Source organism: Echinops telfairi, unplaced genomic scaffold (assembly GCF_000313985.2).
Source record: "Echinops telfairi isolate 266 unplaced genomic scaffold, ASM31398v2 ScPeMD7_1;HRSCAF=3_0, whole genome shotgun sequence".
NCBI classification, from domain to species: Eukaryota; Metazoa; Chordata; class Mammalia; order Afrosoricida; family Tenrecidae; genus Echinops; species Echinops telfairi.
Genome location: NW_022103896.1, coordinates 57,866,445 through 57,894,355, shown reverse-complemented (window position 1 = coordinate 57,894,355; position 27,911 = coordinate 57,866,445). Strand labels below are relative to the sequence as shown.

General features: G+C 39.5%; 2 protein-coding genes across 2 annotated transcripts; both read right to left on the bottom strand.

Moving 5' to 3' along the window:
* Positions 1-5,219: 5,219 nt before the first annotated feature.
* FABP9 (fatty acid binding protein 9) lies at positions 5,220-10,389 on the bottom strand. Its single transcript, XM_004697496.2, has 4 exons — positions 10,317-10,389; positions 6,198-6,370; positions 5,467-5,568; positions 5,220-5,303 (listed from the first exon to the last, which is right to left on the bottom strand). The coding sequence occupies exons 1-4, from the start codon at positions 10,387-10,389 to the stop codon at positions 5,253-5,255; spliced, it is 399 nt and encodes a 132-aa protein (XP_004697553.1). The 3' UTR covers positions 5,220-5,252.
* A 10,029-nt stretch (positions 10,390-20,418) lies between these two features.
* On the bottom strand, positions 20,419-24,837 carry FABP4 (fatty acid binding protein 4). Its single transcript, XM_004697495.3, has 4 exons — positions 24,718-24,837; positions 22,013-22,185; positions 21,318-21,419; positions 20,419-20,642 (listed from the first exon to the last, which is right to left on the bottom strand). The coding sequence occupies exons 1-4, from the start codon at positions 24,788-24,790 to the stop codon at positions 20,592-20,594; spliced, it is 399 nt and encodes a 132-aa protein (XP_004697552.1). The 5' UTR covers positions 24,791-24,837; the 3' UTR covers positions 20,419-20,591.
* Positions 24,838-27,911: the final 3,074 nt, after the last annotated feature.

The following is a 27,911-nucleotide window of genomic DNA, read 5'->3' as shown; positions in this document are numbered from 1 at the left end:
ATAAACCATAAAAAAACAACAACCTACTGCCAAGTGGGTTCCCATTCAGAAAGACCCTAAATGGGATTTCTGAGATGGTAAATCTTTACAGGAAGAGACAGCCTCGTCTTTCTCCTCCAGAGCAACTGGTGGCCTTGGATCGCTGACCTTTTGGCTGGCATCTGAACACCTAACCCACAATACCACCAGGGCTTCTTTGGGTAGGTGTAAATACAAATGTGAGTGTACAGGCATATATAGGCTTTGAAAATACAGATACAGATACTCCTCAGTTATAGCCAAAACACTTTCCCATATTGGCCTTCTGGATTTGAAGGCTTAGGGCCATAGTCTCTTGAGAGTGTAGTTCACAAAAAAATCATAGTCTACATCCTAATGAAGTGAACAGAGTCTGGGGACCTTTAATGCTTTAGAGTGGCCATTGAAGACCTAGCTATTGGTCTCTATTCACCAGGTACAAACAGTAAGGAAATAACCAAAAGTCTACATAGGTGTCAAAGGAGATCCATGAAGATCATCTAGCTCAATGAACCAATTCCTCAATCAGTCTTTTAAGCAACATTGAAGCTAATGAAGATGCTTTTATGGAGTGAATTATAACTGGGAATGAGTCTTGGATTTAGCAATAGAATCCTGAATGCAAAGCCCAATCAAATCAGTGACTTCTGGGGGCATCTCCTGGGCCTGTTGGATTCAAGACAGAGAGGTCAGCTCAGAAGTTATTTTGGAATTCCAAAGAGGTTATCATAATAGAGTTTCTCAAAGGACACAGGGTGGTCTTGAGGCCTTGTTATGAAGAAGTTTGAAGAACATTGAAAGTCGCATCGGCAGGCTAAAAGTCATGAAAGTTCTGGCAAGGGATTTTTTCCCCCTTCAAAACCATGCACCTATTCTTCCCTCAAAGATAGAATTTCCTATGAGAATTTTGTTGGGAATCATTCCCACATCTACCCCTCTGCCCTAATCTTCCCCCTTCAGGTAGATTTTTCTTCCCCAAACGCTATGAGCATTTCCAAGAAACACAATTTGAATTACTTCAAAATATCTAAATTGATGTTTTGTCATGGTGTAAATCAAAAAGCACATGATTCTTTGTGAAACCATTATAGAGATAGAAACATTGCCTTTTGAAATATATAGACCTGGATGGAGAATATGTAGAGAAACAATATTTTGATATTTTTGACTACTAGGTATTTCTATGACTTTGTAGCAATACTTTGTGACTTAACCCCATATTTTGTAACTACCCTTAGGACCTATTCCCAACCACTTCTCTGAGCCAACTAAACCAATTTTGCCCTCATTTGCATAATTAGCAGAGGTATTATTTTTTGATAGCAAAGAAAGACATGTCTTTTGTGTTATTTCATCTTTATAAGGGATATAACATTTATACACTTCTAAGAATATTTAAAAACATTTTTTCAAGTGATTTATTAAGTACTATTGTGGCACTATTAGCCAAAAGGCCAGAGGTTTAAATTCGAGAAAAAGAAAATTATTTGCTCTTATGTAAATTAAACCTCAGGAATTCTATATGACTCAGAAGTGACTTCATGGCAGTGGGATTTGGATTTGAAAAGTATAAAATCGATGAACTATTCTTGAATAATAATACTAATGATGGCTTTAATGTGATTGATATTTGGGTTTTTTTAATCGTTTTATTAAGGGCTCATACAACTCTTATCACAATCCATACATACATCAATTGTGTCAAGCACATTTATACATTCATTGCCCTCATCATTCTCAAAATATTTGCTCTTCAATTAAGCCCCTGGCATCAGCTCCTCATTGTGCCCCTCCCTCCATGCTCTCCCCTCCCTCATGAACCCTTGATAGTTTATAAATTATTATTTTGTTATATCTTTCCCTGTCCGACGTTTCCCTTCACCCACTTTTCTGTTGTCTGTCCCCCAGGGAGGTGATTGATCTTTGTATATGTAATACTTTGCTACAAACTTCAGTGTATATTTAAAATACAGTAATTTATTTTTAAGCTCTTCAGACTAATAATATCACACTTTAAAAAAAAGTGTGGCTTATAAAAGCTATTCTTACTTTTTCCCTTAAATCCTTTTGGAAAGCATATAAATATGGATTTTTATAGCTCAACACATTATAGTTAAACCTTTCATTATTATCCTTCTTCTAAAAGTCTCACACAATTGGTCAAGCACAAGGTTAACATGCTGCCATGTGTATTTTCCCTCTGTCCCCTGTGCCCACTTCGCTACAAGTCAAAACTCAGCTTGATGGCAGTGGCAATGGTTTATGTAGAGACAAACAGTGGCTTTGGAGGCAATCATGGGAGCCCTGGAGGTATAGAGGTTACGAGTGGGGCTGCTCACTTTGAAATCAGCAGTTTGAGACCACTCGCCCCTGTGGGCGGCCTGTAAAGAGTAAGATTCTCAGAAACCCGCAGGGACCCTATAAGGTTGCTATAACTCAGAATTGACTTGGTGGCAGTGAGTTTAGTTTGAGGCTTTTTTTTTTTTTGAGGCACATTAACTATACCAGGAATCTGGTCTTAGTAAGGTCTAATTAATTCCAAGTATAAATGTTCATATTTTTTTTCACAGATCATTGTTATACATTGAATAAGAATTTTTTAAAAAAGGAACAAAGATTGGGGCTGCAAGGCATCTCTACTGTGGGTAGAGGCCCGCTCTGTTGAACTCACTGCTGTACTCCCAGCATCCAGCATGGTGTGGGACTCGTAAGGATCCCCCAGCACTTGTGGAGTGAGCACATAATTTTTGTTGGAGCAGTCTCATTGTTTCCACTCAGACTGTTTCTCATGCAGACTGTAGTCAGTATGAGAAAGAGGATGAGTTTGAATTTATTATTTTTAAGTAAGGAGTTTAATTCTTGAATGAAAGTCAAGCACTTAAAGGAGTTAAGTGCTAGTTCTTTCTTTAAATAATTATTTATTTATGTTTGTTAAATGTATTAAGTGATTTAGGCTATTTCTTCCTCCTAATGCTTGTGGCAACATTTCCACCCCCTCATCTGGGGGAGGTCAGGGGCTGGAAACGAGAGGCTCTCTGAGTGAGAGGCCATGGGCCGTGTCTCCCTTTGGACACAGGAAAGCACCTTGGTAGCTGAAAATCTGTTTGATTTCTGGAGATTAGATACTGTTGTATTTTGTATGCACTTGAGTCCCTGAGGGAGAAGAATAAGTCAATTGAGGATGGCCTTCACTGTCGACACCAGGCAGCATGACCACCACCAATCCCTTCTTTTCTGGTGACAACTGACTTTCAGTTTGCCTAACAGTTTCAGTCCATGGGTGCTACTCAAATGTAACTTTTAATTGTGCTGCTTTTCACTTCTTCCTTAGATTTTTTTGTCCTGATAGTCTGCTAGGGTTTTGCTATGTGCTGTGGATGTGGTTTCAACTCATAGTGACCTGATGTAACACCACGAAACCCTGCCCTGTTCTGTGCATTCTCATAATCCCTCTTATGTTTGAGCCCATCGAAGGTCTTTCTCTTTTTCACTGCTCTGTTACTTTACTAAACTTGTCTTCTCCAGGGACTAATCTCTCCTGACAATACGTTCAACGTGAGATGAAGTCTTGCCATCTTTGCCTTTAAGGAGCATTCTGGTGGCATTTCTTCTCAGACTGATTTGTTGGTTCTTTTGTCAGTCTGTGGTACTTTCAATATTTTACCATAGTCCACATATTAAATATGACCATTAGGGCATATCTTGACAATTACAGTCTACTTTTAGCTTTAAGGTACAACATGATTATTTTATCATTCCCCCTCCCCTCTCTGTTTCCTTTCCACATTGCTATAAGCTTTTACACTTTAATTTTACCTACAACATTGCTATAAGCTCTCAGAGTACCCATTCCTAACAAAAGCATTTGGTGAAACTATTAGAAACTTGGTGTAGTTCTAAGAATTGTATTCCTACTAAGCATTTAAAGAATGAAGGACTAACATTTAGTACAATGCCATTCTACAAAGGAAAAATTGTGAACCAAAAAGAAGTACCAGCCTCATTATTTTAAGTATATTTAAAGATAAGAACATACTTGTTTTGTTTACTTTTCCATAACAATCCGTGGACTGCCAGAAGAACTCAATAAGAAATCTGTCCTGGAGGAAATATAGGCAGATTGTTCTTTAGCAGAGAGAATGACAAGACTTTATCTCGTGCATTTTGGACACTGTATGAGGAGGGACCAGTCCTTGGAGAAACCAGTCCCTGGATAATGTCCTCATCAGGCTTGGTAAGGTAGAAGATCAGTCAAAAAAGGTCCTCAAATGTGGCTGAATCCATAACAATGAGGAGAATAATGCTAGCCCTGGAAGTGCGTCCTTCTGGTGGTCAAGGGGTCACTCTGAGTCAGTACTAACCCAATAGCATCTAATACCAACAATGTATATCATCCAAACTCGTTTTTCACACTACCTGTTTATGAAATGTCATCTATCCATCAGCTTTTTGTTGGCCTAGCCTTCTGGAAAAGTAAAAAAAAAAAATAACAATATTGATTTGCAGAATTTGTGCTGGTCAAAGTAGGTTCCAGCGATTATAGTTTATCCCTAGTAAACCAGTTGTCATCAAGTCAGCCTGACTCCTGGCAACCCCATGTGTGTCCGAGTAGAACTTGCTCGATAGAATTTTTGAAAGATGATTTGGGAGGAGTATATGGCCAGACTGCTCTTACAAGGCGCCTCTGGGACTCCAACCGCCACCCTTAAGTTAGAAGCCAAGAGTGTTAACCATTTGTGCCACACATGAATTCCAGGACTCTAGTAACCCCTATATAGGGTTTTCAAGACTGTAAATCTTTACAGGAGCAGACATCTTTGATTTTCTCCCAGAGTGGGTTTGAATGATTGATCTCGTGGTTAGCAGTCAAATGCCTTGCCCACAGCAACACCAGGCTTCTGCTAGGTCACTTGTGACCCTTTGCTAGGTCTTATAAACTTCAACAGAAGACCTTTTAAGAGAATTCCTTTACCTCAACAGAACCGTGGAAGTTAAAAGGGCAGAGGAGGAAGGACTTGAGTGTTCTTCCAGCCACACTGTAGCTCCTCCACGCACCAACTCCCCAGACTGATCCTAACCCTGAATATCACACAGCTGCCAAATTGCATGTAACTTGATGCTTTTATTGAGTGAATTTATGTTGAACTTTAAAAAAATCAATGGCCCTGGGACATATCTTCTCCAAGTACCATGTTCACTTTGGTGCACAAGTTGTAACTGCTGTAGATGTTTCTTCACACCTTTTCATAGACTCTTGTACTGACAATATTATTCATGGTGCATTCCTAAAAGCAAAGAGGGATTTATGAGAGTTGGTTATAGGTGGCAGGTTGAGATCACCCTCCCTATCCCTCCCTAGAGTAAATCTTCAGTTCAGAAATAATTAAGTCCCACGAAAGGAGTGTACCAAACAGCAGCAGTAAAAATTCTCACTTAGACAGAACTCACCACTACCATTTTGCCGTCTACAATTTGTCTCTTGATTGTCGTCTCTTTGCCGAGCCACTTTTGGACCTGAATCATTGAGCCACTGTCTAATGTTATGATGCTCTATAAAAGCATAAAAATAGTAATTCAATAAATCTTATTCTAAGCAAGGCTGGGCTTCTGCCTATTGTTTCTTTTTTGAAATTATTTTCTTCAAAATCATCGCCCTGCTTCTTGTCATTAATATCATCAAATTAGAAAAAACCTTAAGAGATTATCCACCCAATTAATACCCACTTCTGGCAAGGAAAGCAATGCCAATGCTTTTATGCCTAACTGTTCTCATCTAGGAGCCCTGGGAGTGCTGGACGTTAGCCATTGGGCTGTGAGGAAAGGGTTGGTGGATTGAACCCAACAGCTGCTTCGCAGGAGAAAGAGGCTCCAGTGCGCTCACATAAAGGTACATGGCCTCGGAAAGGCAGTGGATCAGTTTTACTCTGTCTAGGGGATTACGAGTTGGGATTGACTCGAGGGCACTGGGCTTGGTTCTGTATAATGACATATAGCATGTCCTGTGAACGATCAGAATCATCATCCCTGATTTTAGAAATATGCTGATATCAATCAACAAAGCAAGCCCAAACGGACTGGATGACACACACAACTCAAAAGATCAATCTTGGAATAAATGATCTATCATGGCCTCCTAGTGTTTTTTTCACGGTGCAAAAGCAAGAAGAGTTAGTGCTTACCTTCACTTTCCGGTTGTCTGCTGTGGTCTCCTCAAACTCTTCCCCCAGCTTGAAGGAGATCACCGTGTTCTTAAAAGAACTCTCTGTTTTGATAGTCACTGCCTCTCCATCAAAACTGATGCTGACGCTTGGCTTTGCTAGCCCAGCCACATTCCGGGCTGCCAAGCTCACTCCTACAAGGTAGAGGAAACAACACACCTTGAGAGAGTGAGGAAGAAGTGTTAAAAATCGATCGCTGAAGACAAAATAGACTCATGAGCAAATGGGGTGAAGAAAGCTGATGGTGCCTGCTATCAAAAGATCTGGTCTCTTGAAGGCTTGAAGACAAACAAGCAGTCATCTAGCTGAGAAGCAACAAAGCCCACATGAAAGAAGCACACCAGCTTGTGTGAACATGAGGTGTTGATGGGATCAGATATCAGGCATCAAAGACCCAGAACAAAAAAGCATATCAATGTGAATGAGGTGGGGAGGGCAGAGTGGAGACCCACAGCCCATCTGTAGACAATTGGACATCCCCTGACAGAAGAGCCACAAGGAAGGGATGAGGCAGTCAGGGTGCAGTATAGCACCAACAAAACACACAACTTTACTCTAGACTTTAATGCTCCCCCCGCCCCAACTATCATGATCCCAATTCTATCTTACAAATCTGGCTAGACCAGAGCATGTACACAGGTACAGATAAGAGCTCACAACACAGGGGACCCAAGACATATAAACCCCTCAGGACCAATAATGAGAGTAGTGGTACCAGGAGGGTAGGGGGAGAAAGGGGGAACTGATCACAATGCTCAACTTATAACACCCCCCCAGGGGGGGTGAACAACCGAAAAGTGGGTGAAGGGAGACAGTAGTTGGTGTAAGACATGAAAAAAATTATAAATTAACAAGGGTTCATGAGAAAGAGAGGGACGATGGGGCAGGGAGGGACAAAATGAGTAGCTGATATGAGGGCTCAAGTAGAAAGAAAATGTTTTGAAAAAGATGATGGCAACACATGTGCAAATATGCATGACACAATGAATGGATGGATGGATTGTGATAAGAGCCGTAAGAGCCCCCAAATAAAATGATTTTAAAAAAATCAGTTTGGAAAGCAATTTTAGAAGAATGCATATCTTCCTTATTAAGGTTTTTGATAATTTATTATAGCTTCCTTTATGAATTCCGTGGTCTCTGCTCTGAGCCAGGTCATTCCCAGCCCTATTGCTGCGGTTCTACAGGACTGCTGAGTCACTCGTGACTCCTAGAGCTCTGTGCGCAACAGAAACACCACCCGGTCCTGCCCAGCCTGCAGTCGGCACATTGGTACAGCCACTTGGTCATCCATCTTTTTGCGCTTCCTCCTCCTTTTTGCTGGTCCTCTGCTTTACCAAGAATGATATCTTTCTCCAGGTATGATCCCTCTTGATAACACATCCAAAATACTTGAGAAAAAGGGTTGTCACCCTTGCTTTCAAGGAGCATTCCGGCTGGACTTCCAAGATAGACTTAATCATTCTTCTGACAGGCCATAGTATTTTCAATACCTTTGGTACCACCTTAATTCAAAGGCATCCCTTCTTCTGTCTTCCTTAGTCATTCAGCTTTTGCATGTGAATAAGGCGGTTGAAAATACCAGGGCTTGGGTCAGACACTCTTTAGTTCTAACAATGGCATCATTGCTTTTTAAAACTTCAGAGAGGTTTTTTTCACAGTATGTTTGTCCAGTGAATTATATCATTTGGTTTCTTGACTGCTGCTTCCATGAGCATTGATTGAGGAGCCAAGTAAAATTAAATCCTAATGACTTCCATCTTTTCTCCATTTATCACAATGTTGTATATTGAACCAGCTTTGAAGATTATTTTCTTTACCTTGAGCTGTAATCGGAGTCTTCATCAGGAAAGGCGTCAGATCTCCATCTGTTCGAGCAGGCAACAGTGAGTCATCTGCACATCACAGAGGGTTCATGAGACGCTCTCCAATCCCGAAGCCAAGATTTCCTTCTTGCATCCCAATTTCCTAGACTATTTTTTTCAGCACATGGTTTGAATAAATATGACATAAGGCTAAAACCCTGATGCACATTTTTATTAGTTTTAAACCTCCCAATCACAAGGTATGTCTCAGGAGTATATGTGACATTAAAAAAAATTGGATTCACTTTTTGAGACTTTTATGCTTCATTGAAAATCCTGTGTCTTCAAAGCTGGTCCATAAAAAAGATCTTAAGACAAAGCAATAACAAAATATACTTGCATGGTGCCTTTCAGGTTATTAAGTGGAATATTATAACAACAGGACAGAGGTGTTATTACCTATTTCTCAGTTTAGAACTAGGTACACAGTGTCCCAGGAAGGCAGAGAGGCATATTCTGGGTTAGAAGTGTATGATAAATAGCAGAGTTGAGACTTAAACGCTAATATTCTAAACTCCCAGGGCAGGTTATTTTCCATCTTTCTAAAAAAATATAGGAAGGAAGAAAGGAAAGAATGAAGAAAGAAGAAACACAGCTTTTTGACTACCTAAACTACTCCAAAAGTATTTATCTTAGAGTGTCCAAGCCTCTTTGTCATTTGAAGATTAAATTTACATCTGGCAGAATAAAAAGGCGGACGGGTGAGCAGGGTAATCTGGCTTGGCATCTGGCATTGTGGTATAGGCTGAGAAGCTTCTGTTGTCAAACCTCACTTCAACAATGATTGAGCAGAAGAACAAATTCTCTCTCTTCCTTCATTTCCAATTCTATTCCACCTTCAGGTTTTGGAACAGATGAGGATCATCTGATGGCAGAGACGCAGACGTAGAAACATAATACATTCAGAACAGTGGGGCAGTTAGCACTGGGACTCTCACTTTGCCACTTGCTAGTTTAGACATGCCACTTGCCCTCTCCAACTTTAGCTTTCTCTTAGTCAAATGTGGCTAATTATGGTGTTTACTCCCCAGACATGTTGGGAGATCAAATGAAAGAATTGAGTGGCGCTCAGGAGAGGTTAGCTGCTATTCACCTGTGCACTGTGCCTAATCCTGCTTGTCAACCAAGACAAGTGCTACTCTTATCATGAGCACCAACTGTCTTTTATGCTCTCAAATGTAAGCTATAAAAAAGGGAGTATTAGAATCCTTGAAGAAATAGGTAACCAAATTTCATATTACTCTCTGGGAAAAACATTGACTATGAAAGAGGAAGACATATCCTAACATCTTAGGAACATATATATTTATGAGTACATTAATGCCTTTTGATGGGGATGAGGTATTGTTGTATGATTGCCTAGACTCCCAAACATGTTAGTAATAACTCTAAGCATCTACTGATTAATTCAACCAAGTTTTTAAAAAGTGTAAAAACACTTGGCTTAGTTTGAGGGAGTTTGTAGAGAGTGGCTTTGTGGAGAGTTTACTATTGCAAGTGAATTTTCTCCTAATTAATTAGGCATGGAAATATTAAATAATTACTCCTGTGCTAATAATTAGTAGAAAATGTTTAGCTGTTATAGACCTAAGTAATTACAATTACTTCTTAAATATTCAAGTTAAAGAATAGTAAACATTTAAGGAGAACTTATACTTCTGAAAATAGTGAGTGAAAATGTTCTAGATCTTGAATTGAAATTCAAAAATATTCAAAATTCTATTTTAATATCCCCCAAATGTGTTATAATTTTATGATCCACCTTCTAGAAATTTCATTTGTTGTTTTTATTCTTTGTGACTTTCAACCTAAGACAAACATTGAAACAAATTTATTTGATAAGTTTCATTGTAGAGAGTGGTAGTGATCACTGCCTATAAATTTCAACCTAGAAAAAGCTATTTGATATAATTATTAAGCTAAAGGTAGGCTCTGTCAAACAGCTTCCAGAAGACATTTGTATAAAGGATAAATAGGCCGTAAGTATGAAATATGACTTGAGAGATAGATGAGCCAGTCTTCCCCAGAGGAAACTATCTATAAGAATATAAAAAGACATATTAGCCATGTAGTCTCATATGAATCTATGCTTATATTCTTTACCAAACATTACAAAGAAAGAAAGGAATTGCAGTACAATTTGTTTCGAGTTGCTAACCCGACCACATCACATAGTACTCGGCCAGTTTACCAGCGTTAGAACGGCATTTCTCACCCAGTTCTTTCATGTAGTCTTCAAAGTTTTCACTGGAGACCAGCTTCCAGGTTCCCAAGAAGTGCTCAACCATCCTGCAAAGCGTGCTGAGAAGAGACACAGCTGAAAGCCAAAGAAATGTAAGCCTTGCAGTGTTGCCAGGACCTTAATTTAAGGAGCATCGTTATCATGTGACTTCTGAAAGGACCCATTGGCAGTAGCCAGACTCGAGTGTAGGGACCAACACTTGACTCATTTTATTTGCCTCCAAATTAAGAAACAAAATTAGCATGTAAAGTTGGATTTGGGTTCAATGATTATACCTTCTAGCAAAGAGATTTATCCCCGAGGGTAACCTGATAAATGTTTCTTATGCAAGGGAGACAATTTTCAATAGAGATCAGCCTTTTCAGTTACAAATGCTGAATCACCTCTGGAGGATCATCCCAACAGATGTCTAATGAACACCTGACTGAAGTGTTTTCCCACTAAAGACAAGCACATCCTTGCTAGGTCCAGCTCAGCTGTTTTCTGCTTGGATAGTCCCCAGGCTAGCGTATCCTCTTCATTAAAATACTATCTTCCCTTCCTTAAAGGGTTGATGGCTTGATATTAGTTAATGTAACTGGAATGCCTACAATTTCTTGGAGTGAGGTGTAAGATGTGGTTAATGTTATCATTGTCACTAATCAAAGGTAATTGAGGACTGAGAAGAAAGGTGATGACTCTCATTGAATTTATGATTTAAGTCCTAAGAAGGAGGCAGAGCTCATGATTGGAAATTTTCCATTTAGGTTTTCCAAAGTAATCTTGATGTTAAAAGACAGCATCTGAAATTGTTGGTGGGAAATTGAGGCATTTTTAGCAAGAATTATGGTGTTTTGACATCTGTATTATAAAAAAAAAAGGGCAAAAATGAATTTAAATCTCTGAGTAAAAATGTCTGAACTTGTCCTCTCCAACCCAATAGAAGTGAGCTTTGTGGGTATTGAATTTACTAAGTATTTGATTCTGTTTTAAACTCCAGCTGGGGAGCTGAAGAATTAGGGTGCCATTGATTGACAAGAGGAAGAATACTCATACTATTATCTGCCACATGTCAACTCTTCTTTCAGCTTAAGGAAATATTTATTCAAATTATCTTTTTGTAGAGAAAACAAAAAAAAAAGAAGTTGATGGTTCGGCATGACAAAATTAGGACGCTTAGTGGAATAAAGAATTATCTTTATGAAACCCATAGAGAAGAAATTTTGTTATTTGAGATGCTTATAGGTGGAGCCAAATTATTAAAATATCTGGAGGGAAAAGCAGGGCAAGCAAAAACTCTAGAGATAATTTCAGGAAACAGACCAGGGTCAGAATAAGTGCCTTAGCAGTTGGCAGGAGACTCAAACGTCATTTAAAACTAGTTTCTTTAGCTAGGTTTAGATACCTGTGTACTCTGCTGGAAAAAGAGTAAACCCCTGGCCATACATATTTGCCTTGGAGTCATATCAGAAAGGTCTTCCATTCGTGTAGTCATCCTTTTTTAAAAACTCGGTTGGCTCATGAGAAAGAAGAAACCCGAGTTTGTGATTCCATTATAATTCCACCAGTCTTCGTTAGGAGCTGGAGAGAGATGATTCCCTTTCTTTCCTCTGTCCATTTGAGTCATTAGACTTTATTTAGAAGAGATGTAACCGTTGTGTTGCCAACTTAAAGATGAAGTCACACCTCGAAGTGACAAAGCAGAAAAGTAGAAAGAACTGAAGAAACTTGACTTCTGCAATTTCTGTTCAGTAATACATTTCACGATTTTCAAAGCAATTTTGTACCTGAGTTTTACTACCTTCAGCTTAAGCTTTCCTAATTGATGCGCTTTTATAAATTGCTTCACCCAATGGCTGACTTGGACTTTGAAAACAATCAACTTGGACTTACATAACCTCTACCTATATTTCCCAGCCCTACTCAGATAGCTCCTCCGATGGCAGAAAGTGGTTCAGTTAGCTGACCTCTAATATGTGAGACAATTCTACTCGCCCTGGTTGCTCAGGGGGTAAATGCTAAGCTATTAACCAATAGGCCAGCTGCTCCTCCAGAGAAAGATTGGGCAATCTCCCTCCTGTCACGACGACCTCACTGCCATGCAGTTCACCCCACCTAACAGCTACCCTCCAGCTTGTGTAGAACTCGTACAGGGGACAACAGGAAGACAAAGGGGTATGGAATGGTTTGAAATCAAGAAAGGTGTACGTCAGGCGTGAACACTTTCACCAGAACTGGTTCAATGTTCATGAACAACCTGCAATATGCAGAGAACACACTTTTTTTATCATTTTATTAGGGACTCGTACAACTCTTATCACAATCCATTCATACATCAATTGTGTAAAGCACATTCATACATTCATTGCCCTCATCATTCTCAAAACATTTGCTCTCCACCTAAGCCCCTGGCATTAGCTAGTCATTTTCTCCTCTCCCTCCCCACTCCCCTCTCCCTCATGAACCCTTGATAATTTATTATTATTTTGTCATATCTTGCCCTGTCCGACATCTCTCTTCACCCACTTTTCTGTTGTCCGTCCCCCAGGGAGGAGGTTATACGTAGATCCTTGTAATCAGTTCCCCCTTTCCAATCCACCCTCCCTCAACCCTCCCAGTATTGCCACTCACACCACTGGTCCTGAAGGGATCATCTGCCCTGGATTCCCTGTGTTTCCAGTTCCTATCTGTACCAGTGTACATCCTCTGGTCTAGCCAAATTTGTAAGGTAGAATTGGAATCGTGATAGTGGGGGAGGAGAAAGCATTTAGGAAAGTTGTATGTTTCATCGTTGCTACATCGCATTCTGACTGGCTCGTCTCCTCCCCGAGACCCTTCTGTAAGGGGATGTCCAGTGGCCTACAAATGGGCTTTGGGTCTCCACTCCACACTCCCCCTCATTCACAATGATGTAATTTTTTGTTCTGATGATGCCTGATACCTGATTCCTTCGACACCTCGTGTCAAGACTGTAATCTTACAGAAGTGGACTACCCTATCTGTCTTGCATAGCCTCGTGGGCTCAAATTCCCCAAATTTTGGTTAGCAGCTGACAGCTTAACTAACCTCTGTGCCCCTAGGGCCTCTTGTGTAAAAATTCCAAGCATGTAAATCCTATGGGAAAATTCTACTTTGTCCTATCAAGTGGTTATGTGTTGGAATCTATTCCAGGACATACAATAACTCATTAGAGAACTTATCTCCTAGTACTGTAACTAGTTATTTCATGACTGTTTCTGAATAATACTTCTAATTTACCTCTATAACCCTAAAATAACATGCTAGGTAAAGTGCAGTCAGCAAAAAAGAGAAAGACCTTTAACGTGCTGGATTGACACAGTGGCTACAATGGACTTAAACACAGGAACAGCTGTGAAGATCCCCCAGGAGTGGGCAATATTTCCTTCCACCTGAGGTCGGATCACTGTGAATTGGAACTGACTTGATGCTGCTTAACAACATTCGTAAGGCAGTGGCTAGCACATTGCCAACACTCAGCGATTGTTTCATGAATAAGGGACAAAGGGAATAAACAGTATATACTCCTTTTTATCAGACAGTTCTCCTCGTCAGTAGTCTTTATCTCGAACAGTGACAAAAGAGAAGTTTTAATACATTATCCTCTTTTGACCTCCTCAGACAATAGATGTTTCATTTTGTCCTTATCAACGGGCAGGAGTCCCAGACGTGGTCCTTTAAACTGGTATCTAATTATTACTATACAAATCTCCCGCTTCTCAACTAAGAATTGTTTCTCTCCATCTGCTGCTATCGTCACTAGTCCAGTTAGGACATTTCCCTGAGCAGAAAACAAAGCACACGTCCTCATGTTCAAAAAGTTAAAATGTGCCGAATTTAAAATCCTAGTAAAGAAAGTACTACACATAATTTGTTATAAAAAGATTTCATCTTGCTTACATGACATTTCAAAGTTTACTTTTTGCCTCAAGTCCATTTTTAGATAATTTTCCAAAACCTAGTTTTCAAAAGTGACTTTCTTCTGTGACATTTTAGGCATTTGCGGTTCTTAGCTGAAGTCAATTCAACAGCGCATGGCGGCATCATGTGTAGCACTCCATAGAGTTTTCAAGGCTCTGGTGTTTCAAATACAGATAGCCAGGTACAGCTCCGAAAGCACTGCTGGGTGGATTGCAAACACCATGCTTTTGCCTAGTGGTTGAGTGCTTAACCATTTGTGCCACTAGAGACTCCTTTTTAGACATTAAGTAGCTTTTAATATATTGTTAATTTAAAATGATACATTGCCCCGGGATACTGATTACGGGTAAAATTAAATATACATGTATACTACGATCTACAAAAGATGAGAAATATGTCTGGTCACTTATAGCTGCATATAATATTACAACTAGAGTCACACTGAATCTTAAAGGTTTTTATTTTCCACATACAATGATTCCCCTTCGAATCAGTTTAAATCATCAGTATTTACATATATGCTGTGGTGAATCTTCATAACAATTCTTCAAATTGTAAAATTAATCTAGAATATAGAAAAGGCCATGTTGTATTTCTAGTTACAATTTTTTTAAAAAGTTTTGGCATTATGTCCTTCCTACCCAACAGAAGAAAACTTTGGAATTTATATTTGGATAATAAATGTCCAGGATGAAAGATTTGCTTAAACTATTTAGTCCTCCACTTTCTGGCATTTTCTACGTAAGAGACATGGTGTTGGCATGAAATTTCAAGATACTCTAATTTGCTTAGTATAAATGACATATTTTTTCAAGGACACTGTCACTTCTGTAACTAACTTAAATCTGTATGGTGCTTTTAGGAGAATTTTACATTTAATTTGATTGATGCATTATTTTGCTTACAGTATTAACTTTACTTAAAATAATTATTCTTGGGCAATGAATACAAATGTGCTTTACACAATTGATGTATGTAAGGATTGTGATAAGAGTTGTATGAGCCCCTGTGATTTTAAAAAATAAATAAAATAATTATACCCAATTAATACTGAGCAAGTAATTTCTTAACATGAAACTGCCAGCTTATTTACTCTACAGTATAAAAGAAGACCCACAGAAGAATTGCTGCATTTGAACTATGGTCCCCACAAAGACTATGTGGGCATCAAAGGTACTCTGAACTACCAGAACAACAAACACATTTCTCTGGAATGAAATACAGCCAGAATCTTCCTTAGAAGTGAGGGAGGTGAGACTTCATCTCAACTGTACTTTGAACTTGTTGAGATTAGTCCCTGGAGAAGGATATCATACTTGGTAAAGTATTAGTTGTTGTTAGTTGCCATTGAGTCAGTTCCACCCTGTAACAACCTTACGTACAACAGAACAAGACGCTGCCCAGCCCTGCGCCAACCTCACAATTGCTCCTGTGCTTGAGCCCATTGTTGCAGCCGTGGTGCCAATCCATCTCCTTGAGGACATCCTTCTCGTTTGATGCCCTTTACTTCACCAAACAATTGCCTCATATGCATGTGGAAACTGGATATTGAGGAAAGACTATTGAAGAAGAATCAAAGCATTTGAATTGTGGTCCTGGAGAATACTGAAAGTACCATGGACTTCTAAAAGGCCAAACTGGTCTATCTTGGAAGAAGCATGGCTATAGTTCTCTTTTGAGGCAAGAATGGTGAGACTTCATCATACATACTTATGTACTTTGGTAAAGAGCAGGGTCTGTAAAAAGAAGGAAGAATTTCAATGAGGTGGAGTGTTAGTCTGTCATGCTTCGGTGGCTTGTGTGTTGCTGTGATGCTGGAAGCTCTGTCACTGGTATTTCAAAGACCAGAAGTGTCATCCAAAGTGAACAGGTGTCAGCAGACCTTCCAGGCAAAGAACACACTACAAAGAAGGAATGGGATGTCCACTTCAGGGGATTTAGCTACTGAAGATCTCCTGAAGGGTAGCAGAACATGGTCAGATACCGTGCCAGAAGATGAGACCCTCAGGTCAAAAGACATAAAATATGATCTGGGAAGAGGTGCCTTCTCCAAGGAGAGTGGACCATATTGACGTGAATGAATCAAAACCTCGAGGGCCCTCATTTGCTGATGGAACATGACTCTAAATGAGAAGAAACAGCTGCAAACATCGATTCATAGCTGAAGCCTGTGATGCACAAAGTATGAACCTAGGAACATCGGAAGTCGCCAGAAATGAAGTGGAACACATAAAGATAAATACCCTTGGCTTTAATCAGTTAAGATGGACTGATATTGACCATTGATCATATAATCCTATGGTTTACTATGCCTGGAAAGACAGATTCAAGAGGAATAGTGTCACATCCATCATCAAAAGGCCATTTCGAGATTTATCCTGCAGTACAATGCTGACTGCGATAGGATAATGTCTACCTGCATACAGGGAAATCCCAACCACTACAGCTAGTGATGAAGAAATTGAAGGATTCTATCAATGTCTCAGTTTGAAATTGATCAAATATGAAATCAAGGTGCACTGATAATTATTGCTGATTGGAATGCAAAAGTTGGAAACAAAGACGAAGGAAGAGTACTTAAAAAATATGGTCATGGGAATAGAAATGGAGCGAAAGATCAAATGACAGAATTTTGCGAGACCAACAACATCATTACCAATACCTTTTTCAACCACACAGTACATGGACATCCCCAAATGGAATACACAAAAATAAACTTGACTATATCTGTGGAAAAGAATTATGGAGAAGCTCAATGTCAGCAAATAAAATGAGGCCCGGGGTCAACTGTGAAATAGACCATCAATTACTCATATGGAAGTTCAGGATAAAGCTAAAGAAAATGAAAACAAGTCCACAAGAGTCCAAATATGACCTTGAATTTTGAGAATGTCTCAGGAAGAGATTTGACCCATTGAACACTAATGGCAGAAGATCTGCTGAGCTGTGGGATGACATCAAGAACACCACCCATGAAGAAAGCGAAAGGTCATTGAAAACAGGAAGGAAAGAAAAATCAGCACGGCTGTCAGAAGAGACTCTGAAATGTGCTCTGTTTAGAAGAGAAGCTAAGGGAAAATGGAAGGATAAGGAACTGAACAGAAAATTTCAAAGGGTAGCTAGAGAAGACAAAGTAAAACATTCTAATGAGGTGTGCAAAGATCTAGGGTTAGGAAAACAAAAAGAAGAGGTTGGGAGCAGACCTTTAGCCTTTCCTTGTCTTTCATGACTTTGACAACTGGAAGAATATACAGCCACCAGTCCTTACTGGAATATCCTATGGCTATGGCTGTATGACATTTCTTCCTGATAGTATACATTTTTGGGCAATAATGCCAAACAAGTGATGCTGTGCTCTTTTCATTGTGTTATATCAGAAGGCACGTGACACTGATTCCCCGAATTGCTGGTAATGTTAACTTCTATTACTTTGTTACAATGGTCAGATAACTCCACAGTTAATCCTTATAGCACAGTTCACATACGTACTCAACTTTGAAACCCCCTTAAGACTCCGGCATCAATAGTGCATACTACACAATTTCATGCCTAAATCATGACCTTTCCTCCCTATTGTCTTTATTCATTCCTTACATTGTATCTTTATTCACTCCAATGCAAATTTTGAATGATTATTGTGCCTCAGGTGCAATGACAGATAGTGGGGGTGCATGTAGACGCATTATAACCTGGTGAGTGAAAAAGATGAAAACCAAACCGTTAGACTATTTCGGGTTATTGGGAGAATGCACACATTGCTCTGATATCATGTACAGAAGGGGTACAATGCTCTGTGGATTGAGGACTAGCAAGACGATGGAGTAGGAAGAGCTACTAGAGCAATTTTTCCCAGATGATATGACTGCCCAAGCCTATTATTCACTGTAATGAAGGCATGAGCCGGAGCTCGCATCCTTTCTGTGCTTCTCATAGCACAAAGGAGAGGGTTTATCACTCATTCAAGAACGTTTACTAAGCCTTGACTCAGCTACTCGTCCTAGACTTGGAGTGGTACAGCTACAAATGTGACACAATCCTTGTTTTAGCAGAGTTCTTAACAGACGTTTGTTTTTGTTTTCTTCCCTGCTGCTTGGTATTTTTTGCTTGTTAGACTACATCTAAACTTTATATCTGTTCTGATTTAGATAGGTAAAAGTGGATGAATAGATTCATCCATAGTTGAGTACAAATTCATAAACACGGACTCGGTAGTGTAGTGGTTACAGACGGGGCTGAAATCCCAGTTCGAAACCACCAGCAGTCCCGCAGGAGACACACTGGATTTTCTACTCCCATAAACAGTTACAATCTCAGAAAGCCATAGGGGGTCTCTATGAGTTAGCATTGACCCAATGGTTTGAAGTTTTGGTTTTGGTTTGAAGTCCTTAGCACATATCTGAGTTAAGTCCTTACATATCTGACTTAAAGTTTATTGTGCCAACCTGGCCAATAAACACATGTGGGGCTAATTGAAGGGGCAGGTGGAGATAAATGGCTCAGTAAGCCTCACCTTTCTAGTTCTCATGTCCCTTGCTTTGTGATGGTCGGACCAGGGTGCAGCTGCCTTAGCCAGTTCCCTGCTTCAACTGGCAAGGCTCGCTTCCTGCAAGACGTCTCCTAGGAGAAGCCACATGGACCTACTCTGATGCAGCCCTAGGTGCTGGAACAGCCGTGTGGAGACCCCTGCCAGTGCTCAGATGCTTACACATTCACTGATTCGGCTTTCCTCCTGCAGTCGGCATCATTGCATGTGTTTTGTGAGATGGAGGAGGACTTTGTGGATTGGTGTCGGACATATGGGTTAATGTTGGACTTGTGGGCTTGGACAGCACTGGGTTGGGATGTTTTCTTGATGTGCACTTAACCTTTATATAAAACTCTGTCTTATATATGTTTCTGTGGATTTCTTTCTCTAAAGTACCCAGGCTAATACAATATCTATTCTCCAATAATTGTCTTAATCAGCCACGAAGATATTTTCCTCTTGAGTGATTCAATTTCTCAGTGAGCCCTAAGTAGGAGTCTTTCTTTCTTCTTTGACCAAGTCAATTCAAACCCACGATGATTGCACGAGTCACAGACTAGAGACCTCCCCCACAGAGCTTTCTTGGCTCTACTCTTTACAGAAGCATTTCTCCTGGTCTTTATTTCACGGTCAGTGGGTGAGTTGATCTATTAAATTTTAGAGAAGGCTTATGCTACTCCAGAAGAGGTATTCAGAAAATGAATATCATTGGTGCCTAATTTTAAAGGTAATAATACAATCATAATTGCATCTACTGTAGCATACTTTGATGGTTTTTTGCTTACTGTACTATGTGTGTAGTTTAGACGTTTTAATATATGTACATGGATCTTTGGAGATGTTTCATAACTTCCACGAAATGTAAGGCAAACACATATAGAACCTGCAAAACATTATCATTTTTGTCTGTGTTATATTGGGGGATTATATGGATATTTTATTTGTATAAAAAGTTACAGAATATATTCAAGACTTGATTTCAATAAAAACTTCTACTGGTAATAAAAAGAACAGTTTGAAAACTATTTGAATTTTTGATCACATACAAGACTGTCATCTCCTTTCTGGTATGAATATCATAATATTATTCTGGAGCGATTTTGGAGATTGCATGGCTCACCCAAAAATTAGAGCCTAAAAATATTTGTTTTGTTTGGTTTTTAACATGCATGTCTGTCTCAATGTTCTGGGCCAGGGCAGGTGTGAAGTATAAGCACTTGGACCAATTACACGTGGACAAGGTCACTACATTTAAAACTGCCTTACGTGGCAAAAGGAGCCCCGGTGGCACAATGGTTAAGCACTTGGAAGCTAACCCAAAGGTGATAGGTCCAAACCCGTGGGCCGCTCTGTCGGAGAAAGACGTGGCAGTCTGCTCCTGAAAGATGGTAGCCTTGGGAACCCAATGGGGCTGTTCAACTCTGTCACTGCTGCGTTGCTATAAGGTCAGAAACAACTGAATGGCACCAGGCCGAATTCTCATCTTTACATGAGAAAGTGGAACTTGCATGACTACTCACGTCTATGCTGCCGCAGATTATTATGAAAGATCTTATTACTTCTTCCAGGAACAGAGCCTTCACTCAATTATGCTGCTAGCTGGCATAATGAACAAATCATTACATGAACTTCTAAATCTAAAAAATGTTTATTTAACCAACCCTGCCATATTGAACAAAATCGGTTTGGGGGGGAAATTAGTTGCTTGCTCATTAGTCGAAACGACATTATCTGTTTGAACAATACATCTGACAGAATGCTGTCGAATCTGATGGAAGCTTCAGTCCAGCTCCGTGTCCCGTAGCTCATGCTCGCTCGTAAACTCTGGTGGAAGTGATGCCTTTCATGACACATTCCTAGATGGGAAAGAAGTTCTTGGTCATTCACCGGACTAAACAATGAACTAATTTATTCAGCCTCCCACAACGTTGGGATTGGACTAAAGAATGAACTAATTCATTTAATCTCCCACAGCATTGAGAAGGAAGTAATATTCATTAAACACACGCACATATGTTCTGGGTGTCTATATAACTGATCAAGCATTAAGTTCCCACCACCCAAACCCCTGCTGTCTAGTCCACTCAGACTCACAGAAACCCTGCAGGACAGAGGAGAACTGCCCCATAGTATTCCCAAGACTTAAACCTTTCCTTTAAATCCTTCTCCCACAGAGTGGATGGTGGGTTTGAACCACTGACTTTGCAGTTAGCAGCCCATTGTTTAACCTACTATGCCACCAATCCTCCTTTGCACCAAGTTTGGGAAATAAAAAGATCCAGAAATATCACCCTCCCAGGGAATCTTACAGTCTTTAGGGCGAGGAAGAATCGTACACAGAAATGCATAGTGCAGCGTGGTACGTGCACTGATGGAGACAGCTTGAGAGCTGTCAGGGGATTCTCTAATGTTAAAAGCATGAGGGAGCGGCCAGAGCGAAATCAGAATCAGAGTGACATCTATGTAAGCAAAACTCATCCTCGTTTCTTTAGATGAACGAATGATTAGCACGATGCAGCAGTCATGCTCACCACGACCACTTTGTCATCCACTCGTTTTCTCCGAATGGTGGTTGATTTTCCATCCCACTTCTGCACCTGGACCAGCACACCCCCTTCTAAGCTGATGATGCTCTGTAGGCATAATAAAAACTCATCAAACATGAATGTGATGACAAGTACTAAAGTAAAAAGGCAACCGTTGTTCAAAGGAATCTTTTATGGCCATTGATCATTTTAAATGACTGGAATATATTGCAAAATATATTGCAACAAGAAAAAACAGTATAAAAAACAGCAGACTGCCCATTTAAATGTATGTTATGACGAGAGTTTACAGAAGTGAATACCGAAAAAATAACGCAGATAATAAATACATTTATGTTGAGATGGTAGCATTATAGGTGTGTGTTTTTCTTCTTCTTCTCATCCCCTCCTTCAACTCTTTCCCAAATATTCTTTTCCATTGTTAGGCTACTTTAATTCACTTCAGACTCTCCGTATATGGTATGTCAAATAAATAAACCATGTTGATCATTTTTTCAAAATGTAAGGACAATTTTATAGAACGAAGTAAAAACCAGCAGCCACATATGGAAGGCCACCTGGTTGAAGCCCAGGACCTTAGCGATCACTACTTCTGACATTTCCTTCTTTCATTACAAAAGGACAGCTTGCAGGCGTCCATCATTTAGAGGCCGAATCTGTGCCATTTCTCGGTTCCTCACCTTGACTTTCCTGTCATCTGGAGTGATTTCATCAAATTCCTGGCCCAGTTTGAAGGAAATCTCGGTATTTTTAAAGGTGCTTTCTGATTTAATGGTGATGACATCCCCGTTCACACTGATGATCAGGTTGGGCTTGGCCATGCCTGCCACTTTCCGGGTGGCGAAGCCCACTCCTACAGATCGGAAAAGAAAAAGTCAGACACGACATCACCCTCACACCAACAGTCTATGCGTGCTTACCGGGAGGGGAAAGACCCTGAAAGACCTCAGTGAAACAGCTGCTGCGAGATGAGCAGTCAGTTTAATTCTCAGAGGAAAACTCTAGCGCCCAATGGGTGCGGGCCCTTTTTCTTCAGCATCTCTTTCTCTGGTTCTGGGTGTAACTCATCATGAGAGCCATTGTTAATTTTCACCAAGAGTATATAAAAAGGTCAAGCCTTCTGGAATACGTTTTGAAAAATTAAAAAATTACTATAATCTCAAGGTAACTGTTTATCTAAACCCATTAGAAAGGCCACGATCATGCTGCCCAATTAATGAACTCCTCTTAAGGCATTTCAACTTTGCCTTCTTAGATACTAAAATTGTTGAGGTCCAGAGTCAAAGAGAATGCTTAACAGGACTTGTGGTGGCATTCGATTCCTCTAGTCCAGCACGTCCTTTGCGATAGGGCCAGCCCACTTCTTACTTTAGCTGGAGCTGTCTACCCCATACCCAAATGGGGTTCAGTCACCAGGAATTTTTTTGGGGGGTGAGGGGGAGTTGAGTTCAAGGATGATCTATTTGGGGTAAATGAGAATCATATTTCATGGTGCTTGATATCAATCTACTTCCCTGGCTTCTTTTCCAATTTTTAAATTTTATTTATTTAGATTAATTTTTCCAGGAGGCAAAATGTTTCTCACATGAATACTATTTTAGAATGGCTGTTCTCAGTAAGTAATAAGAAATAGAAAAGAGCTGGACACTGGTTATGAAAAGCTGAACATGTAAGCAATCGCAATGTTAATAAGCTTAGAAACCAACGCTTAAATTCCCAATTACATTGAAAATTCGCCTTTCTTTGTTTTTGAGAAGAATGTATGTTTCTTGTGTAATGCTTCAGGTGGAAAATCTACAACCGGACATTGACAGTGGTAACTTGCTGCATGGTATGTGGCATTTATGGCAGTCAGAGATTGGCTGAATTGTTACATAAATCATCTAGACTTCTTTGACTAAAGCCTACCTGTGGGTATGGAAGATTAAAAATAATTGCAAACTGGGAGAGAAAGATGGAACAAATCAGGGAATGCTGCAGCTCTGATTTAGCTCCCCATCTGAAAAGGACCCCAGGTGGGAAGGCATTGTGTTGCTTCCCCAAGTGCTGTTACAAAGCAGAACATCAGACATATGGAATACGTCCACATAGTGATTGGATGCTGTGCTTGAAGTCAAGCAACATATTGTACTTCTGGGATAGTCTGGCACAGCAAAAACCATTCTCTCCCACTCCTTGATTCTGTCCTTATTTGATGAAGCCGATGCTTGTCCACTCATCCATTAGAGCAGTTTGTGGTTTATCTAATTGTCTTATTATTAGTACTTTTCATTTTAGGAGTTTAATGATTAATGTTCAGGGTACAGTCTGTTTTTTAAAAAAAATAAGAGTTTTCAAATCCTGGTATTCTTACCGGTGCATATTAATTAGTTGACTGACTCTTACAACCTAATAGTCTACAAAGGTAGGTTTGAGTCTTGCTGACGTTTCTGATTTCCCTCTGGTCTTCAAACAAGTAAAATAATAGTAATCTATATGCAAAACATACTTTATAAGCTAGGGGAAACTTCTAAGTCTTTTGAGATCTAGTCATTAAATCTAAACCCCAATGGAAAGACTGTATAAATTAAATATCCCTCCCCAACTCGTGAAAATGTATCTTATTTCATGTACAAGGGTAGGAGAAAGAGGCCTCTCAGGCCAGGAAAGGGCCCCAGTGCGAACCCATCTCCGCACCGTGCTTTACTTTTCTGGTTATCTGGGGAACGTTCAAAGACAATGAAAAGTCAATCTAAAAAACTTAAAGCTATCTTTCAAATAGGAGATTTTCTGTATGTAGTGTTCTCCTCTTGAACTAACAACTCTATGCCATCCCGTGTAATTTTTAGCTCAAGAAGTGTATCAGTCAGTCCTCTAGGAAACATATTTTCTAGAATGAAGCTTTTGTTGCCCATAAAACATACATACATTTTACTGGATTGACATTAAAACTTGAAACATTGGTGAGAATACATTGAATACAACATTTTTAAGGCATCTATGTTATGATGAGAATTATAATGTTTCCGTCTCAAATGAACAGGAGTGCATCCTATGAAATCAATACTCCTTTTACATCCATATAATTGCTTTTCTCATTGCAAGAGAGAATTAAAGAACAACAGGTAAAGGGCCACATAAACCAAGGAAAACAAGTGTAGCAATTAAACACTTGCCATTTGTACAGAGCATAACAATTCTGTTTAAACCCTTTTTAAGACCATTTTACCTTTAGGAAGCATTCGTCCTGGCTTTGATCCAGAATGTTTCTAGAAACACATGGTTCTCACCTAAAACTTGTACATTCTCTATAGAAGAAACAGCATTATCCTATCTGGCAAACACACACCCTTTTCCCCTAGAGAAAAAGTGATACATTCAGTCACCCCACAAGGCATTTTCTTACCCACTTCTTTCATGTACTCATCAAAGTTTTCACTGGAGACCAGTTTCCAGGTGCCTACAAATGCATCACACATTTTGTGAGCTGTGTCTGATTGTGCTGCTGGGTGAGAAGAGAGCTGCTGCTTTGGGGAAGGGGTTTGACTCTCTGGAGTCCAGACACCTGTCTTTTAAACATGCCCAGAACATGTGATCTTAGGAAGGACCAATTGGGAATGAAATGAGAACATTTCCTTCATGACCAGCCTCTGCATTTTCCCCTCTGACTCATGTTTTTAATAGAAATTTCTCAACTTTGGTTCTCCCTGGCAAATGGTCATTGGACTGAGAGTTCAGATTATTTTTAACCATTAACAGAATATTTTAAACATTTCTGTTTTGCGCACTTAATGCTCAGTACATTGAATTTCCTCCTATTATTTTCATATCTACTTATCTCAGTCTAAGTAGGAGAATAATCTTGGAATGAACTTTGACACACACACCCCTTTCTGAACTTCTTATTAAAATCAAAGTTATGTGGTGTTTCTTTTGAGCTGGATAACATGAAAGTCATAAAAATGTATGAAGTTTGAAGCTATATCAAATCATTCTATTATAGTGCTATTTGATACATAAATTCTATCACTATAAAATAAAGTATGCTTTTTGATGTAACAAAAAAATATATAAAGACATTTTGGGGTGGTAATATCTCAGGAATTACCTGGTAATTTAAAAACAATAATGACATTATAAAGCAACCTAAATATCTGATTGCAAGTATTTTGCATGAATTAAAATACACTAATTCAGTTCATCTACCAGGAATCTGGACTATCGAATAAATCAATAATAATAATTTAACCGATCTCCTTCAATTTCTTTAATGAGAACACAGATAAATTTCCTTTAAAATGGGTCCCAATTCCCATATTGAGAAAATTCATTCAGTACCTGGAGCTGTATCATAGCTCTAAATGGTCAGCTCCAAATAGTGTCGTTTTAGTTTTAAAAAAATAATCATAAATGGTGTGGTCACAAGCTAGCAATTTTTTTCTCCTTCCTTTACATTGTGATTGATCTGTGAGATATATTTTCTAAAGTAATCATGGTCTCCCATCCCTACCCTCCATCTCAGAATGACATTTACTATGGATGGCGTTCTGAGATATGGGGAACATTCCCAAGAGCATAAAATGATGTAACACTGCACTGTGTAACCCAGTGGGCCGCATCAGCCATGCACATGATTGATTTGCAGACCCATTTAAATATCCTAAAAGCTTCCCAGAAATGCTTGCGGCAGGCTCTGCTGTGCTGAAGGCAAACGAGTGGTTGTGAAAGCTTGATAAAGTACAGTAATCAGTAATCAGTTTAAATGGTCATGTGTGTGAATGGCCCAATAATAAGGTTCCTCTAACCTGAATTGTTGCATAGATACAAACGTTGTGGGCTGTGCATACTCCCTGTTAACATCCATCCATCTGTTTGCCATGGGAGGTAATTTTTCACGGGGTGAGTAAACAAAACGGATGGTCATAAAATAGGGAGAACTTCCACAGGGTGCTAAAAGATTGGTCTTTTCCTTTGTGCAATATATGTTGATGAGTTATGTTCAGTACCAGAGTGCATAGGGCAGATGTTCTGATAATTTTCACACAGCCACACATTGAAATTAAGCATATTGTCTTCTTGTATGTAGTTCATGAACACTTGGCGTGTGACTGGAGTTACTGAGAAACTGAATTTTTAATTTTACTTAAACATTAAAAACAATCCTGGCTTCAGTTATTAGGAAACTTTTAAATTTGCTAGAACAGTTTGTGTATGCAAATCTACTTTTCTCCACTATGAAATTTAAGTGTAAATCAAGTAAATCACACCACAGATTTTGAAGAGAAAGTAGAGCAAAAGGGAATGAACACGACCTTGTTCAATTTATTACATGGCTTGTTGGCTCAAATAATTCTATTTTAGACACAGCGGGCTAAGTAAACTATATTACTACAATTAGTCTGACATGTTTTATTTTTAATTTGCCTCCTGAAAATTTTCAGATAACATCTGGGGCCTACATTGTATTTCTCTTGACAATGCTGTTATGAGAATTGTAGCGATACCCTGGCTTATCCACTTACTCAACATGTGTGTCAGAGACTGTGAGAGCCACTGAATATTCAGCAATGAAGATGCCATACTTACTTGCTCTCATGATGATTACATACTAGTGATGGAGAAGAAAATACATTAGAACACAAATTAACCAGTGACCGGTAATCATGTCTTCCGGAGTTCACTGAACAGTCTTCTGACTCATGACTGCTGTGAGAGTTGGTAGCATTGGGTGAGGAGAGCAAAAGGAGGGGCTAAGGGAGGTGAACTTTTGAGCCCACACCTGAATAATGAGAAGTAAGTAGCCAAAGGAAGACAAAGGGAGCAGGGGCTTCAGGCAGAGGTCATAATAAAAGGAGTTGCCAGTTCAAACACTTGTTCAGTAGTTTCACATAGTTCCAACTGACACCATTACCCATAAACCATCACCAATGGAAAGACACTTGGTCCTGGGGAACAGACCCCAAGTCCAATTAAGACAGACACTTTTATCGAGGTATGTTCACGGATGGGTGCCAAGTACTTAAATGTTAAATAAATATTTTGAATGAAAAATGCATTAAGAAAACTCTAAGTAAGTAGGCTAGTGAGAGCCACCAGCACTCCTATAAAAATGCTTCAAAAAATATCTGTGGGCCAGTTGCATCAGGCTCAGAGATGGACACATTTTCATGTTTGGTTATCCCTGGAGAACTGTCATATTTGAGATCTTTAAAAATAAGCACCAGTCCTTTACATGATTCAGTATGTATAGCAATCGTAGTAATATATACTAAAGGATCGTTGTAACGCAACTATGACTAAAAGAATTAAGATGTGAGATGGTAGTGAAGTCCACCCGAAGAAACGTCATGCTATCATTTGTGTGTAAGAATGAAACTGGCTTGGCCCAATGGTTTGCTTGAAGGAATGTTGTTTTTAAGAGCAGCACAATTTGTGTGCCAAACATTTTGGCCATCCTTTGGAATACTAGTGTTCTTCCTATGCACAAATCTACTCGCTTATATCTCCAAAAGGTAGAGAATTCTCCCAAGACAATAAGCTATCCAGAAATGTACTGGGAAGGGTCATGCCTTATGGTTTATGTATGTGTTTCTGCAGGAA